The sequence below is a fragment of the Paroedura picta genome, chromosome 1, assembly GCF_049243985.1.
Source record: "Paroedura picta isolate Pp20150507F chromosome 1, Ppicta_v3.0, whole genome shotgun sequence".
Taxonomy (NCBI): domain Eukaryota; kingdom Metazoa; phylum Chordata; class Lepidosauria; order Squamata; family Gekkonidae; genus Paroedura; species Paroedura picta.
The window spans coordinates 194,572,976-194,592,580 of NC_135369.1; the positions used below are offsets into that span (position 1 = coordinate 194,572,976).

Here is a 19,605-nt window from a genome sequence, read left to right on the forward strand (position 1 = left end):
GACAGAGGTTCAGAGATGACATCTGCAAGTTCTTTTAGTACCCTTGGATGCAATTCATCTGGCCCAAAAGACTTGTTTCATTTAAAGAAATTAGGTGTTTGTGGATTGTTCCAACAGGGATCCTAGGCCACCATTCCCGTCCCCCGTGTTGTGTTACGTTTTTGCCACATTGATCACTATTTCCCTCACAGGAGAAGACCAAGGAGAAATAGGAGTTAAGCAGTTCAGCCCTCTCTTCCTCATCATCTGTTATAATTTCACTTTCTTATCCTTGCAGTGGTCCTATGGTGTCCCTATTCTTTCTCTTGCTTGAAATGTAACTAAAGAAGCCTTTTTTGTTATGTCTAGCATTTCTTGCTAGCCTAAGCTCATATTGAGCTTTAGCTTTTCTAACATCCCCCCTACAATTATTGATTATTTGTTTATACTCATCCTTGGTAATAAGGCTTTCCTTCCATTTCCTAAATGATGCTTTTTTTATTCCTCAAATCTTTTGACAACTGCTGATGGAGCCAACTTGGCTTCCTTAGGATCCTTCCATCTTTTCTTCTCAAAGGAATTGTTTGTTATTGAGCCTTCAGTATTTCACTTTTAAGAAACTCCCAGCCCTCTTGGACTCCCATCTCTAAGTCTTTCTGACAATGGGACTCTACGCAACATACCTGTAAGTCTGTGAAAATCAGCTTTCCAGTCCAGTCTATACGTACGACTACGTAAAGGTTTTCTCTTTCCCACGATTGAAAATTCCAAAAGCACATGGTCACTGCTACCAAGTGTGCCCACTACTTCCACCTCATCTACCAGGTCTTCCCTATTGATGAGAATCAAGTCTAAAATAGTAGAGCCCCTGGTTCCCCTCTCTACTTTTTGGGAAATGAAGCTCTCAGCAAGACAAGTTAAGAATTTAATGGAGTTTGCATTTTTAGCAAAGTTGGTCTTCCAACAGATATCTGGGTAATTGAAGTCACCCATGACCACTCTTTCCCCCCTCTTTGAAAATTGTGTAATATGCTCTAACAGTATCTCATTCAAGTCCTCTGACTGGCTTGGTAGTCTATAGCAGACACCTACAATAATACCACTCTCATTTCCTACTCCTTTTATATTTACCCAAATACACTCAATTGAACTTTCATGCTCGGGTACCTGAGTTTCTTCACAAGTATAAAGATTCCTAACATATATTGCTACACCTCCCCCTTTCTTGTCTGTCTCTTCTGAATAGATTATACCCCTCAATTTTAGTATTCCAACTGTGAGTATCATCCCACCAAGTTTCTGTGATTCCTATTAGGTCATAGCCCCCTTCCTCTATTACGACTACTTGTTCCTCCTGCTTGTTTCGCATACTCTGTGCATTAGTATAGAGACATCGTAGTCCATCCTTTGTGTGCCTCATGGTTTTGGTTTTTGAACTTCCTTGTAATCTAGTAGTTCCCTGCTTATGTAACATTCCCTGTAGATTTGAGATCTTCTCGTGTTCAGATCTTGCCATCACACCAAGTTCTGAATTTACATCTCGCTCCCCCTTTGTGTCTAGTTTAAAGCCCTCTTTACCAGGTGTGCAAGGGTTCTCCCAAAAATATTTTTTCCGTCCCATGTGAGGTGCACACCATCTCCTGATAATAACCCCTCATACCGACATTGTTGACCATGATCCAGAAATCCAAATTGTTCCTGTCGACACCATTGACGTAGCCAGTAATTTACTTGCATGATTTCTCTCTATCTCTTCCTATGCCTTGGCCACTTACAGGAAGGACTGATGAAAACACAACCTGTGCTCCCAGGTCCTTTACCTTTTTACCCAGATCCACAAAGTCTTTCTTAATATGTTCCATGTTCTGCTGGGCAGTATTCTTTGTTCCTACATGGATGAGAAGGAAGGGGTAATGATCTGTAGGCTTGATGAGCCTGTCTAGCCATTCTGTCTCATCCTTGATGCGTGCACCTGGTAGGCAGCAAGCCTCTCGAGACAACAGCTGTTTTGTTTCAATATTTGGCTCTTTATAGCAGGGACCCCCAAAGTGATGTCTTTGGTTGCCAGGGCAACCACCAGGTATCATAGAATCATAGAGTTGGAAGGGGCCATACAGGCCGTCTAGTCCAACCCCCTGCTCAACCCAGGATCAGCCCAGCAACGCCTTCCTAAGTATTTTAGGAAATGGATGGGACCAGGTAGGGCTTTTGCCCAGCAAGACTTCCAATTTCCCACTGAAGATTTGATGGGATATTCATATTTAGATATGTTGCTTTGCAGCAGTTGCCACCCAGCACAAGGACCTTCGCGGTGGGATTGGTATGGTATGGCGCAGGCTGCATCTGGAGCGACCCACTTCAGGTGCCGAACTGCCCAACCCTCCTTTGGGTCTATGTCCACACCACTGTGCCACATTCCAAAAGTGCCTGCAGGCTCAGTATGTTCAGAGAGCCCCCATCTAGAGTTTCTTAACATTTAGATTGGATCAAATAATGGAAGCTAACTTGCTTTAGTACCACTTAAGTATTCTCCTCCTTTCCATAAGCACAGTGATTTCTTGGCAAAGAGAAATAAAACTTGTCTATCCATTAACATTTTTATTGTGTATCGCCATGCTTCAAACTTGTGTAGGGATTTTGGGAAACTAGTTAAACTGGATTCATTCTGAGATCTGGCCTCCGATGCTGTCATTGACGCCATCTTTGTTTCTGCTTTGTAGAGGTCATTGCAACAGACAAAGAAGATGTTGCCTTTAAAAATCTCGACGTGGCCATACTGGTTGGCTCCATGCCAAGGAAAGAGGGCATGGAACGGAAAGATTTACTCAAGGCCAATGTGAAAATCTTTAAGTCTCAAGGAGCGGCACTGGACAAGTATGCTAAGAAAACTGTGAAGGTGAGCATGTTTTGGATCTAACCAGGGTGTGATCTATGAAATGGCACCTTTATAGTGCTCCATTTGGTCATCAGCCATGAAGGCCACCACCACATTACTTTGCAAGATGAAGATGGCAATTAAGCACCTTACCCTTTCCTACCCCCCACCTGAACATGATCTTAACACAATACAAAGGATACCCAAAATTACAAATAAGTGCCAGGCTGGGCAGCACTGAGAGGTTTTAGCAGACTAATTGGGGCCATTCCCCTGGAAAAGCTCACTCAACCCAAACAATCCAAACTCAAAATAACACCAAGCAAGACTTGGACTGTGGCAAGTAGTAACAAAACACCAAACTTAACTATCAACATTAAATATGAATAAATAAATAAAACATGAGACATGGATGGACCTCAAACATTGGGCATAATTACAGGCATAACATTGATAGGCAACCCAAGGAGGTCAGGGGTCCCAATAACAAGGGGAAGAGGCAGAGATAGCGGTGGGAGGAGGTTGGACAAACAAAGGGACGTGATATGGTTTTGTTCAGGCCCCTTCTAACCTCCAAACCATCTCTTGGGCCACTAAGAAGAACCCATCTCCAATGATGTGCTATGCCAGGTCAATTAACAACAAAGCTTCTACTCTGCAAGCATATTTTGCAGCACATGGAGTGGACCTGGCGTGTGTGATGGAAACCTGGACCAGGAATGGGGAAACTGTTGCCCTTAAAAGAGCTAGGCCATTCTGGGTTCTCTGTCTGTCATGGAATGTGGGAAGCGGGGGAGGGATGGCAATCCTAATACATAAGGATTTCTCCTCTAGGGCATTCCCTGCACCGTCAATTCCAGGAATTGAATGTGTTGGCCTTGGGTGGGGCACAACCAAGAGTGTGGCCATCTGGCTGGTTTACCGCACACCCAACACTATGCAAATTGTCCTGACAGCTACTTTTAAAAATCACTTTTAATTGAAACTCCTAATTGTTCAGAACAGTATTATACCCTGATATTTTTGCACTTTGATGAGGTTAGGAAATATGCATACTATTAATTAAAATGTTTATCATTGTCTCCAATGTGGGACCATCAACACTTTTCCTGGAGCCCACCAAGTATTTTTCAGATGGCCTGTCCAAAATAAAAAGCTGGGAAGATTTAAAAAAACATTCAAAAGATCAGCCAAAATTGTTTACAGCGAGTCTGTTTCCAGAAGTAATGTAGGAGTTTTAAAAATGAAAAATGAAATGAATGATCTAAAACAAAGGATTATTAAGGAATTTAGATGACAAAGATTCCAGAATTTTGACACTTATATTCTGAAAACAGCAGAAGTGGATAAAACTAAGGAGAATATTCAAAAGTTAGAAATCAATACTGTGGGTGTAAACAAAAAAACTTTGAAGGTAACTTTTTAACTTCAAGTTAGTGGAACTGAGAGAGAGAAAATTCTGAAAAGTTGGGATCTATTAGAATATTCTGATGATGATATTAGAGATGGGATCATTGTGGCTTTAGCAGAATCTGGAAATAAAGACTGTGGCCTTGGAAGAAATAAAGGCTTGGAAGACTCTGTGCAAAAGCCAAAGGAACTTCTGCAACAACTTGAAGAAGAAATGAAGGAGAATCAGGAGCAAGAGTCACAAGATCAACAATATCATCTGAAAGAAACAAAGGAACTAGATGACATGGAGAATTGTTGGATAGCCGAAAAGAGGGTAGAATAGGTGGAAATTTGAGATTTACTATTTTAACTAGAAAATAATTGCAGTATTTGTAACTACGTAGTTGGAAACCTTTTATGGACATTCTGCATGATTTGAACAAAACAAAGGACAAAACATGGAAATATAGGAGGAAAGGTGGATTTAATTGTTTACATACTAACATAGATATCAGTGATTTACAATCATAGATAAGATCAGAAGCCTTTTTATCTTTTTTCCTTCTTTTGATTATATTTTTAAATTTCTAATAAAATACTGGAGACCGTCTTTCCTATAACCACTTACAACAATATGGCTATTAAGTATCTCTATATTGGTGACTATTCAGGCTCGGCCAAGTTGCCTCTTTAACATGTGATTTGCATGCAATTAATGAAGCTTTGATTTTTCAACAGACAGTGTAAATACTTTTTACATCCACCCTCCCCCAGGTCATTGTGGTAGGCAATCCAGCAAATACCAACTGTCTGACGGCATCAAAATCTGCTCCCTCCATACCCAAAGAGAACTTCAGCTGCCTGACTCGTCTTGACCACAACAGAGCAAAATCCCAGGTACAGGCTGCTCTTCCTAAGCCTCAGCACTTGTGGTGTGTGATTGAGGGCAGGCTCTGCCCCTGAGCACAGAGTCTTGGAGGTGGAAGCCTGAGAGCAGCAATGCTTCATTTCTCTCTTCTTCCTACACTTTCAACTGGTCTAGGTGGCTCTGAAAGTCGGTGTGAGCGCTAATGATGTGAAGAACTGCATCATCTGGGGGAATCACTCTTCTACTCAATATCCCGATGTGAACCATGCCAAGGTCAAAGTGCAAGGGAAAGAGATCGGCGTCTATGAAGCTGTGAAGAATGACAACTGGCTTAAGGGGGACTTCATTGCGGTAAGTTGTTGTTCTGAGCATTCCCAGCCATGCGCCGGAACACAGCTGTGTGACAGGAGTAGCGAATATTGCAGAGCAAGAGGGGCTTAATGCTGGCTTACACTCATTGCTCACACTCATCTTAGTGTTATTTCCCTTCATCAAGAGAATCTTGTACACAATAAGTAAAGGGTTTCTACCAGAAAACACAAAGGTTTTGGGGGGGGGAACTGTTTGATCGTGGACTTTTGATTTTGTCTTTGCGCCCACCTTTCTTTTCGCCTCTCGCTCCTCGCTCCCTTCCCACGGTCGTTTCCTCGCCGGGTGGATACTTCCCCGGTCCCCGTTGGCCGGCCTGCCTGCCTGCCTGCCAGGGGTGTGCGCGCTTGGAGAAGCGGGGCAGAGCGCAGGTGGAGCCGCCTGCAAGAAAGGCGGCAGCGGTGCTGCTGGGGGCAGGTTGAGAGTGATGGAGCGGGCAGGGCCGTCCGCCGCGTCCGCCCGCTGAGCCGCTTCTCTCCGGGAGACCACCCTCATGTGCCCGGGTGGAGCCGTCGGGAGCGCAGCCTTGCCCACCCGTCAGCCGTGAGCGCCCCGCCAGCGGTTCTCAGGGGCTGGACGAGGAGGCGGCTGCCGTGGCGCCCCCCCCCCCTCCTCCATGCCCGGGCTGCTTCCTGCACTGCGCTCCAGCCCCGACGCTGAGCCTCTTCTCCGCAGATGAGATTACGGACCGGGCAGCGGAAGTGGAGAAGGGCATGAGTCCCGACGGCCGGAGTGGCACTTCCAGCCCAGCGGCCGTGAAGCTCTGCGTCTCCCTGCAAAATAGATAATAGGGAATCAATAGACAGGATTGTGCCACTAATTCATCCCACACCAGCCTAGTCTCCAAACAATTCCAAAAGCCAAGTTACAGAGGAGAAAAGGGGAAAGAAACCTTACAGGAAAATACAGAACCTTATTATCCCATACAGTGTTTTAACCATTGAATGGGTACTTCAGAAATCTTCACATTTCATAGCATAGCAAAAGTGAAAAGTGCACCCCCTACTCCCATCAGTCTGGGCCGTTCAGGTGACAGGGCTTCTGTAAACCTCTGCAGAAATTGCAGCCCTTGGTCCAGATAATCCCAGATGTTTCCTTCTTGCAGACGGTTCAACAGCGGGGGGCAGCTGTCATTAAGGCCAGAAAGCTGTCGAGCGCCATGTCAGCAGCCAAGGCCATCTGTGATCACGTGAGAGACATCTGGTTTGGCACTCCAGAGGTAAGACCTGCCACAGACTAGGAAGTCATTGGCTTTGCTGTGGCCATCCTTTCTGCTAGGCATCATCAACTGATGGGCCCTTCTGTTAAATAAATTTGTTTTTGTTATATTTATATATTGCCCTCCCCTCACAGCTCTGGATGGTTTACAGGGAACTTGGAAATCAAAATTTTATTTGTTTATTATTTATTATTTAATTTTATTGTCTTTATTTATTTATTCTTTTAAATTATTGTTTACTGTTATTTATTAATTATTAATTATTAATTTATTGCATTTGTATACCATTCTCTCCTGTGGCTCAGGGTATTTTACAGTAAAATCCATGGTATAATACAAAGAACGTCATCATTAGAACATATAATAATCTAATATTTCTAACAGTAAAGCTCATAACAATAGAACGTTTAACATTTAATTATAACTTTCTGATTTTACAGCTTGCTATTTTGTGTTTTTCAGCACTGTGTTTTGACACCCTGTCTGCAAGGCCTAGTTGGTGGTGGGAGGGGTCTGTGGGCTCTTTGGTGGGATTGCTTCATTGGCCTTGACCGAAAGCCTGGTGGAAGAGCTCCATTTTGCAGGCCCTGTGGAACTGTTTTAGTTCTGGCAGGGCCCTGATCTCTTCTGGGAGCTCATTCCACCAGGTAGGGGCTAGGGCGGAGAAAGGTCTGGCCCTGGTTGAGGCCAGGGGAGCCTCCCTGAGGTCGGGGATCACCAGTCTGTTGGTACCTGTAGAGCATAGTGCTCTTTGGGGGGCATAGGTGGAGAGGCAGTCCCTCGGGTACTTGGGGCCCAGGCTGTATATGGCCTTGAAGGTGATTACCAGAATCTTAAACCTGATGTGGGATTCAACTGGTAACCAGTGCAGCTGTTGAAGTGCCAGCCAGATGTGGGTTCTCCAAGGTATTCTTGTAAGACCTGTGGCTGCCACATTCTGGACCAGTTGTAGTTTCCAGGTCAGGGATAAGGGCAGGCCCACATAGAGCAAGTTACAGAAATCCAGTCTAGAGGTGAGCATCACCTGGATCACCGGGGCTAGGTGTTCTGGACCCAGGTAGGGCACTGGTAGCTTGGTGCAGGAGAACGAACACTATCCTTCATCTTTGTGGGTTCTGTGCAGTCCCACATGGGGTTCTGCAATTCCACAGAACCCTGCCTGGGACTGCACAGAAGCCCATTCGATGAACAACAGTTACAGGTAAGTGCAACCCTGTTTTGCTACTCTTGTGACCTACTTCTCCATGGAGAGGGAGGTGTCGAGGATCACACCAAGGTTCCTGGCTGTGGGTGTGCAACTTAATAGTTGCACCCTGTCCAGGTTGGGCAGTTGCGCTTCCTTGCTTGGTCCCTTTCTACCTAGCCACATGACCTCCATCTTTGAAGGACTGAGCTTCAGACGGCTCTGCTTGAGCCATCCCTTTTGCTAGAGAGGGACACAAATATGATAAGAGTAACAACTGGTGTAGACAAAGGGAGGTTAGACTCTCAAAAGCTCATGCCCTGAAAGGCCTGTTGATCTTTAAGGTGCTCCGGGACTGAAGTCTGACTTGATCTTCTGGTGATGTACTAGAACAGGAGTGTCCAAGCTGTGGCTCTCCAGAGGTTCATGGACTGCAATTACCATGAGCCCCTATCAGCATGCTGCGACTCATGGTAATTGTATTCCAAGAACCTCTGGAGAAGCCACAATTCGGCCACCACAGTGCTAGAATAACCATGAAATACAGCAGGATGCAGAATTTGCATCCCGGACGAGCCTCATGACTGTACAAACTGAAGCCATTCTTTCTTCCCTTTGCAGGGTGAATTTGTGTCTATGGGAGTCATTTCTGATGGGAATTCATATGGTGTCCCCGAGGATCTCATATACTCCTTTCCAGTGGTAATCAAGGTAGGCAAGAAATACATGGTCTCTGAAACAAGAATTACATGGACAGAGTGCTATGTTCAGGCTCATGGGTTTCTGGCAGGGGCTCATGGGAATTGTAGTCCATGGACATCTGGAGGGCCGCAGTTTGACTGCCCCTTATCTAGTACATCCCTAGTTTAGGGAATGCTCCTAACATGAACTACTCTTTCAGTTTTTACACCCCATCATTCAGTGCCTATAAATCTAGGAATGGGTAGGCTGAACTCCTAAGAGTCACTGGATGCTACCAGAGCAGGATGCATCACGCCTAACAAACAGTAAACCATTATTCCTCGGGGAAGGGCCACGGCAAAGTGGTGGAGCCTCTGCTTGGCATGCAGAAGGCCTCACATTCGATCCCAGGTTCTCCAGGTAAAAAGACCTGGCCATAGAAGACAGGGGAAACCTCACCCTGAGTCCCTGGGGAGCCCCTGCCAGCCTGAGACTTGGACAGAGAGAGGCTCTGGTTCAGGAGAAGGCAGCTTCCTGTGCCCCACTGTCTGCATATTTCATGTGATAGAGTCAGCAGCAAGGGCAGAGGGGATTGTATTACTATTTCAAAAGCAAGGGGTTGGGTTTAGGGATGTTTCTGGGAAATGCAGATATAAGGGCTTGTACCTGATACGCCATTAATTCAGTAAAGTTTGTGAGCAGGAAACTTTCTACCTCCCTCCAGCCATGCAGCTTTCACGGGCTGGCCGACACACACACACACACACACCAAGGAACAGCACAGGAGGCAAAATGGGAGACCAGCTGCAAAATCCCCCCTCTCTTCCACAAGTGCAAATAAAGTGCAGCCCAGTCATTTATGTGCATTGGATTTATCCCACTTCAGTATTTATCCCCCACCCCAAAAAAGCATCTTGAGAATACTTGTTTGAAGCGTTTTCCGTGGGAATGGAGTGCCTGTCGACACGCGAAGCTGCCTTGTAGGGAATCCCACCATTAGGGCATCAAGTTCGATATTGTCTTCTGAGACTCGCAGCCGCTCTCCCGTGTCTTAGGGCCATCACCTATTGCCTGATCCAGAGATGCCAGGGATTGAGCCTGGGACCGTCTGCATGCCAAGCAGGGGCTCTGCCCCTGAGCCATGGCCTGCCCCCCCCAATAATAATGCTTGAACAAATGAAGCTGCCTCATAGTGACTCCAACCCTTGGTCCATCAAAGTCCGTACTGTTTCAAAAGAAATTCCATCTAAACCTCCGGAAGAAGTTCCTGACAGAGCGGTTTCTCAGTGGAACAGGCTTCCTCGGGAGGTGGTGGGTTCTCCATCTTGGGAGATTTTTAAACAGAGGCTGGAGAGCCATCTTGACGGAGAGGCTGATTCAGTAAAGATTCAAGGGGCTGGCAAGTGACAGTGGATGAGTGAGAGGGTTAGAATCATAGAATAGTAGAGTTGGAAGGGACCTCCTGGGTCATCTAGTCCAACCCTTTGCACCTTGCAGGACACTCACGACCCTAACGGGCTGTGAGTGTCCTGCAAGGTGTAGGGGCTTGGACTAGATGACCCAGGAGGTCCCTTCTAATTCTATGATTCTACTCAGACCTTGGTCTTCTGCAGAGGGCTTTCCCATTACCTGCGTTGGCTGGGGAGTGAATCTGGGACCTTCCACATGCCAAGGGGATGCTCCACCTCTGAGCCATAACCCGTTAGAGCTGAAGCCAGTTTTAGTCGAAGTGGTGTGGCCTTTATCTAGTCTGACTTGAATACATTCGCTGTCGGGAGGCAGGTTAATATGTCGAGCTGTCTTCCTACACTTGAGCCTCCCAGTGCTTAACGTGATTTTCCCACTGCATTCTCAAACAGGATAAAACATGGAAGTTTGTCGAGGGCCTTCCTATCAATGACTTCTCTCGCGAGAAGATGGACCTGACTGCCAAAGAGCTGGCTGAGGAAAAGGAGATGGCAGTGGAGTATCTCTCCAGCGCGTGACTAGGTGTTCGCCAGGAGGCAGGAGACAACTCCGGTCCAGAGGAGTCTAAAAGTCGTCTCTGAAATCAGCACCAAAAGTTATTACCGTTGTCAGCCAGCTGTTTTTTCTCGTGTCCGATCCATTCGTTGTAAAAGGTTATTCGTGCCTATTATTGAGTGCTCTTAGTAAATACTTGATTGCACAAGCAGTTCTTTACAAAAAACACACACCGTAGTTTTGGAACCTGACCAAATCTTAGTACCGTTTGCTGCAGGTCTTGCATCGTTACGGCAGACTTCTATAGCCACAGCAACTGAAAAGTCAGCCGTCTGTCCGTGGGAATTAAGCCAAAGCCACCCGCACAAGACACTAGAGGTCATTGGGATAGACTGGGCTCTAGCACTGCATTATAAAATGCTTAAAAATTGTTTGTACCAGTAGAATTTCACTGAAAGAAAAGTGAATTTCCTTCCGTTGTTAAAACCAAAGTTAGAAATACGACAAATGTGTATGCATTGGCCACTGGGAAGTCTTCCTAGAAATGACATTAAATGTGGAATTCATCACCTGTCCTTTCCCCCCCCCCCCCCCATGTCACGATTCTGTTGACTTGCTTCATTTGCTTTCTTGTAAGGAATGTAAAAATCCTCACCAGAAAACCGATTTCATGAGATTGTGAAATAAAAGCAATACTGGACACATAATGGACTGAAGACTCTTAACTATAAAGGGGTAATAAATTAATTATTCCCTTTCCCTAACTGCAATCCTAAATAAATTGTGATCGTATATTTAACCAGATGTCAAGACGACAGCAAGAATTATTTATTTATTTATTTATTTATTTATTTATTATATACCAGCCTCCCCTGAGGCTCGGGGCAGTTTACATGTAACTGGAGAAAACAGTACAAACAACAAATAAATTAAATAATAGCAATACAGTCATAACAATGGAATAATATAATAATGGAACAAAACATGGTGACATCATCCATTTAACTGCAACATTCTGACGGCCCCGTGGGGTGGACAGATCTGTGTTGGTTTTCATGGGATGGGGCTCAGGGGCAAATGGAAGGTGATTGAATTCAGCTCAACCTCCACTGAATGCCTGGCGGAAGAGCTCCGTTTTGCAGGCCCTGTGGAACTGCTGTCAGGGCCCTGATCTCCTTTGGGAGCTCGTTCTGCCAGGTGGAGAAATCTCTGGCCCTGGTACAGGTCAAACGAGCTTCCTTGGGGCCATGGATCACTGGGCAGAAGGTAGTAACAGAGCATAAGGCTCTTTGAGGGGTGTAGGCAGAGAGGCGATCCCTCAGGTAAACTGGGCTGAGACCATGGATGGCCTTAAAGGTGATTACCAGAACCTTAAGCCTGATCTGGAAGCCAGTGCAGTTTTAGGATGGGCCGAATGTGGGACCTCCAAGGTGTTGCTGTGAGGACCCTGCCCAAAGGGGAAGAGGTTGAGAACCACGGGTGGAGTGGCGACCCAAAAGGGGTCGTAGGGTTGCAATGGAACCAGTGCTGGCCACCTTGGCCTTCCATGATCACCAGTGCGCATGCAACCCTACGACCCCTTTGGGTCATCCCCACCACGGGTTGCGGAATTTTCTCATTCCTAACTGGATGTCCTGGGCTAGATGTATTCTGAATGGTTAGCATAGGGGATGTGTCATTTGAGATGGTTTCCTTGTGGATCTTGTTGGCGTGGTTAAGAGCAATGGCATCTAATCTGGAGAACCAGGTTTGATTCCCCACACCTACTGCACGTGCAGCTGGCTGGGTGACTTTGGGCCAGTTCTCTCAGTGGTCTCACAGCCTCCCCTCCCTCACAAGGTGTCTGTTGTGGAGGGAGGGAGGAAGGAAGGTGATTGTAAGCCAGTTTGAGCCTCCTTTGTTTAGAGAAAAGCAGCATCTAAGAACCAACTCTTCTTCAGTATTATCAGGGCTCTCTCAGCCTCCCCTCCCTCACAGGGTGTCTGTTTTGGGGAGAGGAAAGGGAAGGCGAATGGAAGCCCCTTTGAGACTCCTGGTAGGGAAAAGCAGCATCTAAGACCCCACTCTTCTTTTTCTTCCTATGTCCATTACAAGGGGGAAGAAGTGTCTTTTGGAAGCCCAGCATTCTTGGCATGCACTGGCTTGACCCCTGATACAGGAGATGAAGCACCCCATTGCTGAGGCTTGTAGGGGGGAGAGTTTTGTCATCCTTCCCTCTCCAATTATATCCACAGTTGCTGTCTGATTGCTTCATCCTGGGGTTGGAGTAAGAGTAACTCAGCTACTCACTTTGCAGGGAAGAAAAGGCCTCATTCACTTCCATGAGGGAGAACCATTGATCCGGAGAGTGTGCCATGCAGGTAGAAGGTGATCTTGACCCTGTACTGCTGGTGACTCTAAGACTGGCAGCAAGTTTTCGCCTTGCTCAAATGGTTCCCCGAAGTTGCAGATCATCATCGTCCCTTCTGTGCAATCCCATGTCGGGCCTGCATGTGCGCAGGGCGGCCACGGCAAAAAGAGCATCTACGCCTGCAAGGAGGAGCACTGGAGGAGCAGCTGCAAGTAAGCGCGACTCTTGTTTTGCTTCTGCTGCGTATCCAGAGTGGGGAAGGCAGGTCTTGAGGTGGTTCGGTTCTTCTCCATGACGGTTGTATCGGTCACTGCTGCACTAGCTGTGAGAAGAGGCTCTCAGTTTAACGGGTAACCACAGCCGGCTGTTTAGATGCTCAGAGAAAGGACGGGTGTCTCCAGCAGTGAATAAGAACAATCAGAACGTATTCTCTTGCACTCCAAGACCAGTCATAAAAAAGCACAGCATGCAGAATATAAATATAGCATTGAATGTTGCATCTTTAACCGCTCCTGCGGTTAAATAAAAGAGTAAGGCCACCTGGGGAGGAGTTAGGGCGGGCCCTGTCCAGGATAAAAACTCAGAGGGCCCAATCAGGAGCCGCAAAGCAGCTCCTGATTGGGCCCTCCGAGTGTCCATCCAGGGCCAAGAAGCCAATGGGGAGGCGCGCAAAGTGCCTTCCTATTGGCCCCTCACCAGGACAGACCACAATTCCATTCACCCAGCCCAGTCTGGCTGCCAGTCTGCTCCTGACCACCGCAGGGAGAGGAGGTCAGTAGGGATGCCAAGGGGGATGAGAACAGAGGCTGCGCCAGCCCTTTTCGCCCCAAGGCTGTCCTAACTGTCATGTCCAACTGCAAATTGCCTCAGAACCCTGACAGAGCTGGCAGGAGGCTGCAGAGTGCTCCCCCTCCCCTCCCTTCAGGCCTGCTGCAACAGCCCTTCTGACAGGCCCTGACTGAGGGGAGGGAGACCTTTCCAACACAGGGGAGCCTGAGGGCCTTCCTTTTGAGGGGGGAGACTTTCCCCTTCTGCCAAACAGTTGGCTGACAGGGAGGCCACAAAAAAGCCCCTTCTCACTTAAAATACTGCTCTGGCCGGGGGTTAGACACAGCCAAGCCTTGTGTCTTTCTTCTTTGCACTGCACAGCATTATTCCGCAGAGGAAACTGGCTCTTTTGTCTCCTGTTTCATATGCACAACAACCCTGTGCAGTAGGCCTCAACATTCAACCCCATGCCCTTACAGACTGGATAACTCCTCCCCTTCCTCTTCCACTGCCAAGCTCTAGCGCCCGTTGTATTCTTGGAGACAACGGGCTTTGCCCCTAGTAAATCAATAAAACGATCAGCAAAATATATTGCCCAGGTATGGGGAGTATAGCAGTATTTGAGCTATTGTTTCTTAAGCTTCATTGCCAGGGAACCAAACTGAGCCACTTTAAAAGTAGTCTGAAGAAGAGGAGGGGTTGTTTTGGGAGGAGGAGGAGAACTCAAAACTTAAAATTCTAGGGTTGGGTGCTTCGGTGCGGCGCTGGCTCATCTGGAGCGAACAGCTGCTTCGGGCACCGAAGCAGCCAACCATAATCTGGACCAATTAGTTTTAGAAGAACTGTTCTTTTGACCTATCTATCTAGCCCTTTAATCTGATCGATCCCAAAGATGCCTGGGGCCAGGCAGTTGAAAAGCACAGTAAGGAGAGAAATCGGTCCGGATTCTCTCATTCAGGGGTCCCCCATGTGGCCCCTGTGGGCCTCTGACACCCTCCCTTGCCCTCACCAGCTGTGGCTTTTCTCCAGCAAGCCTACTCAGTGGCCATTGGGGATTTGATGGGCTGTACAGATTTTGAAAACTTGCTTTGGCAGCAGCTGCCACCAGCCGCAAAGGTCTTCACTGTGAGACTGCAGGCAAGCTGTGGCAGCCATGTTGTGGCCAGCACCGCCTCCTTTGGCAGCCATTTTGTGGCTGTACTCATGCTGCTATGACTGAATCCAAAGGATGCCAGCAGCCTAAAAAGATTGGGAGCCCCTGCTCTGACTGGCTGCGAGAGCATATTGTCTCCTTACAAGGTAAGAAATGCACTTAATAAACTCATAAACAAGGGCGAGGGGGGGGGTTGTGCCCCCCCACCCTTTGGCAACACCACCTACCCCTGCCAGACAGTCAACGTGACGTTTTCCAAACCATCCCCGTAAAAATTCTAATCTGCATTAGGCAACAACTCCTCATTTAAATTATGAAATATTGATAAGGTGTGGGAAAGAAGCTTTAATTATTACGCAACCTCCTGAGACAGTCTATTGATTTGGATAGATGAAGACTTGCGTCATGTTCTGTTCCTGCAGAAGGTGTTCTGGTTTACAAAAGACTGAAATTGTGGAAGGAGATTGATTACCTAGGTCAGGGGTAGTCAAACTGCGGTCCTCCAGATGTCCATGGACTACAATTCCCAGGAGCCCCCTGCCAGCAAATGCTGGCAGAGGCTCATGAGAATTGTAGTCCATGGACACCTGGAGGACCACAGTTTGACTACCCCTGACCTAGGTAATGTGATGGCTTTAGGCCAAGCCAATTGATTGTGAATGGAGAGCCAGCATAGCGGGTTTACTGCTCGCCGTTCTCCTAAACCACTGCAAACTCGGATTCAGCCTGCAGGTGGAGCCGGAAGAGAGGAAACCTGGAGAAAGCAAGTCTGCAGAAGAAAGAGCAGCTCCAGCTTGGCAGAATTTGAGTCCAACGGCACCTTTAAGGCCAACAAGGATTTATTCAAGGCGTGAGCTTTGTCAAGGTTAGTAATGTCTATTTCCCCAACCTTTTTTTGAACGACAATTGAACCCAAAGTACTGATTAGCTTTTCTAGCAAAGAATGATCGTACTCCTTATTTAGGATGTTAAGGCACAGTTTACTTATTTACTTTCTATCTGTACTCTTATGACCCCTGTTCCATTTACATCGACATCCACCCTTCGTATAATGGTCATTTTGTGGCCTGCCCTCAGTGTGTCATGGACGCTGGCACAGCAATGTTGTCACAGGCAGAGGTAGTCAACCTGTGGTCCTCCAGATGTCCATGGACTTCAATTCCCATGAGCCCCTGCCAGCATTTTCTGTCAGGGGCTCATGGGAACTGTAGTCCATGAACACCTGGAGGACCACAGGTTGACTACCCCTGCTTACAGGTTACCAAGTTGGCAGCTTCCTTTTTGCTCCCCAGTACTTATTCATTTATGTAGCGGCTGCAAGCCAGGCCGCCTCATCCAGCAGCCAGGTCGGGTGGATCTCAATGGATTTACCCAGCAAAAAACAGTGCTTATTTTACAAGTGCAAGGCCTCAAACTTTTCGGGCATGCAGGTGTCAAGTTCAAATGCACTTGCCATGAGTTGTGTCTTAGACCAGGGGTAGTCAAACTGCGGCCCTCCAGTTGTCCATGGACTACAATTCCCAGGAGCCCCTGCCAGCATTCGCTGGCAGGGGCTCCTGGGAATTGTAGTCCATGGACATCTGGAGGGCCGCAGTTTGACTACCCCTGTCTTAGACGGTATTTGGGAGGAATATTCGGATAAATTTCCTTGCCATGTTTCTATGTCTGGCTCCTTTGGACTGTTTTTCTAGTTGTGTCGGGTGATGCTCTGGGATTTACTTAGCCTGTTGACCCCAATTAGTTTGGTAGTAGATTTCCACAGACCTCTCTTCCTTGTTATTCCTTATCTCGTGGTCACACTGCCCTTGGAGGGTTGGTGTAGCTGTTCTGGAATGTTGTACTAACACCAGTCTATACCAGCTTGTTAATGAGGGGATGTGGTTAACATAATGCCCCTGACATTTGCAAGCCAAGTCTGGAGTTCAGGGGGGGAGGGGTTGAGAGTGTGCACATGGGGGTGTTGGTAACTCCATGTCAGCAAGGAAAGTTCATTGCACCTGTATCGCAAATTCCTTTGATAAAGAAATTTCTCAGGCTTGGCAACCCGGAGGGCTCTTCCTGCAGAGGCAGCCATCAATCAATCAATCAATCAATATTTATTCACGGTCATTCAGACCAAAACCCAAATACATGCAGTTAAAACCAAGACAATCCAAAAAGCAGGAAAACTGCCAATGCTATAAAAATGTTAAAAGTCTGACATCATAGTCAGTATTTAAAACATACTTTAAGTTACCAGTTTAAAAAAAAAATGGCTTTGTACTTATAGGGTTGGATCATAAATAATTTTTTTGATCCATATACCGAGTACGCAATTTCATGGCGGCGGTGCAAAATTTAGCTGTGCAGAGAGTTATTTGCTTATCTGTGTCTTGAAGCAGTACCTTGATTTTCTCCTTTGTGGAAGATCTCGGGTAAGTGTTCAGAATTGGCTGGATAAAGGTGCGTCTGATAGTGTCATAAATGGGGCAGAACAGAAACACATGTTCATCTGACTCTATCCATCCGCTGGCACAAGGACAGAGTCTCTGAGCAAGGGGTTTCTTTTGGTAGCGCCCCTCCAGCACAGCAGTGGGTAGAGTTGAGCATCTTGCTTGGGCGAAGGCCCTTCTATGGGTGCAGATGCAGCCAATGAAAGGTCAAGAAGCCGGTAGCTGATTGCATCACAGCACCAGATTTTGGCCATGTCATAACAGCATAAGGGCTAATCCTGCACTGAGCAGGGGGTTGGACTAGATGGCCTGCATGGCCCCTTCCAACTCTATGATTCTATGATTCTATAAGGAAGAAGTTTAAGTTTTCCTACCCTTGTTTTGAACAGGAGAAAGTCTTTACTTTGTTGCTCAGGCAATTCCTTTTCAAAAGGGAAGGTTGCATTGAACAGCAAGCAAGAATTTAGGGTATGGAAGATATTCAAATACACACACAATTGTGGCCTGTAGCAAGCAGGACTTGCAAGTATGCACAAGTTGCACTATGAAGGTAATGCCGAAGCCTCTACACAGGACAAAAACTCTAACTTTTGAGACAGGATTTTTAATACGTCTGTAATCTGCCCTCTAAACTTGTGATTTTAAGCTGAGCTGCAGGTAAATCAATAAATAATCCAGGTGACTGCTACTTATGCAGCCAAGTTTCTAATGATGCACAAAGAGACGGCGCCAAATCAAAGAGCTGAGGCTCTTGAAACAGGCAGCTTATATATAATTCACAGGTGCTCACAGCTCCTCATAATGCCTGCTTCGTATCCCTTCCCATCTCTAAATGCATTACACTCACAGCACAACTGGAATCCAGTCTAGGGCTGTGTGCGGCGGCGTCCGAATCGGCCGTTCCAGGTGGACGCGGCCAGCGCCACGCAACGGGGGGGGGAGGGGAGGCACGGGTGCCGGTGCGTAAGTCAGCACACACACGCCGTTTCCAGAGGAGGTAGCACAAGAGCTGCCGAAAGGCAGTGAGGAAAGCTGTGCGGAATCTCTCTCGCGCCTTCCCTCAGGACCTCTGCCTCTTTCACAGGGCTGGTGGTTCTGGGCTTTCTCAGGGCATGCTATTTGGCGCCTGGGGGAAATGCGTGGAGATTTGGAGGCTGAGCCTGGGGAAGGTGGAGTTTGGGGAAGGGAGGGAGACCCATGGAAATGTGGTGCTACGGAGTCCGCCCTCAAAAGCACCCTCTGATCCTTCAGAGCGTGGACTCTCCAAAGCTTATATTCTCAAAATCTCGTTGGCCTGTAAGGTGCTCCTGGCCTATAATGTAATTATTCTGTGGCACACCAATATGGCTACCTTGACTGATACTGTCAATAAAGATAGAAACTTTCCATCTTTTCATTTCTGGAGGCCATTAATGGCTGCCACAAATGGGGCTGAGGGGGGGGATTAGTCTTTCTGTCCTTGGCCCGTGGCTTGGATCCTACCACTGACCATTTCATACTTTTGCCACCTTGCTTGTTCAAATGAGAACAAGATGCAATTTAATAAAGATAAGTGTAAAGTTCTGCATCTGGGTCAGAAAAATGAAAAGCATGCCTACTGGATTGGGGATACGCTTCTAGGTAACACTGCGTGTGAACGAGACCTTGGGGTACTTGTGGATTGTAAACTAAACATGAGCAGGCAGTGTGATGCAGCGGTAAAAAAGGCAAATGCCATTTTGGGCTGTATCAACAGAGGCATCACATCAAAATCACAAGATGTCATAGTCCCATTGTATACGGCTCTGGTCAGACCACACCTGGAGTACTGTGTGCAGTTCTGGAGGCCTCACTTCAAGAAGGACGTAGATAAAATTAAAAGGGTACAGAGGAGAGCGACGAGGATGATCTGGGGCCAAGGGACCAAGCCCTATGAAGATAGGTTGAGGGACTTGGGAATGTTCAGCCTGGAGAAAAGGAGGTTGAGAGGGGACATGATAGCCCTCTTTAAGTATTTGAAAGGATGCCATACAGGCCATCTAGTCCAACCCCCTTCTCAACGCAGGATCATCCCAAAGCATCCTAGAGCATCCGAGAAATGTGTGACATGTGTTACTTCATGTTATCTGTTCCCTGTTAACCGCCCTGAGCCATCGGGAGAGGGCAGTATATAAATATAAATAAATAAATAAATAAATAGGACATGGACAAAAGCCTCCCCTCCCTCACAGGGTGTCTGTTGTGGGGAGAGGAAAGGGAAGGCGAATGGAAGCCGCTTTGAGCCTCCTTTGGGTAGGGAAAGGCGGCATATAAGAACCAACTCTTCTTCTTCTTCTTGTTCTTCTTATGGCACGAATGGGAATTCGAACCTGGGTCTCCCAAAGACGAGTCCCCC

The 19,605-nt window shown here is 47.0% G+C and overlaps 1 protein-coding gene across 1 annotated transcript in view; it reads left to right on the forward strand.

Moving 5' to 3' along the window:
• MDH1 (malate dehydrogenase 1) overlaps positions 1 to 11,235 on the forward strand; it is a 30,512-nt gene extending 19,277 nt beyond the window's left edge. Inside the window, exons 4-9 of the mRNA XM_077315539.1 lie at positions 2,700 to 2,875; positions 5,021 to 5,143; positions 5,289 to 5,465; positions 6,589 to 6,702; positions 8,507 to 8,596; positions 10,426 to 11,235. Coding sequence (XP_077171654.1) covers positions 2,700 to 2,875; positions 5,021 to 5,143; positions 5,289 to 5,465; positions 6,589 to 6,702; positions 8,507 to 8,596; positions 10,426 to 10,551 — 806 coding nt within the window. The 3' untranslated portion in view covers positions 10,552 to 11,235. The remainder of the gene's footprint in view (positions 1 to 2,699; positions 2,876 to 5,020; positions 5,144 to 5,288; positions 5,466 to 6,588; positions 6,703 to 8,506; positions 8,597 to 10,425) is intronic.
• The last annotated feature ends 8,370 nt before the right edge of the window (positions 11,236 to 19,605 follow it).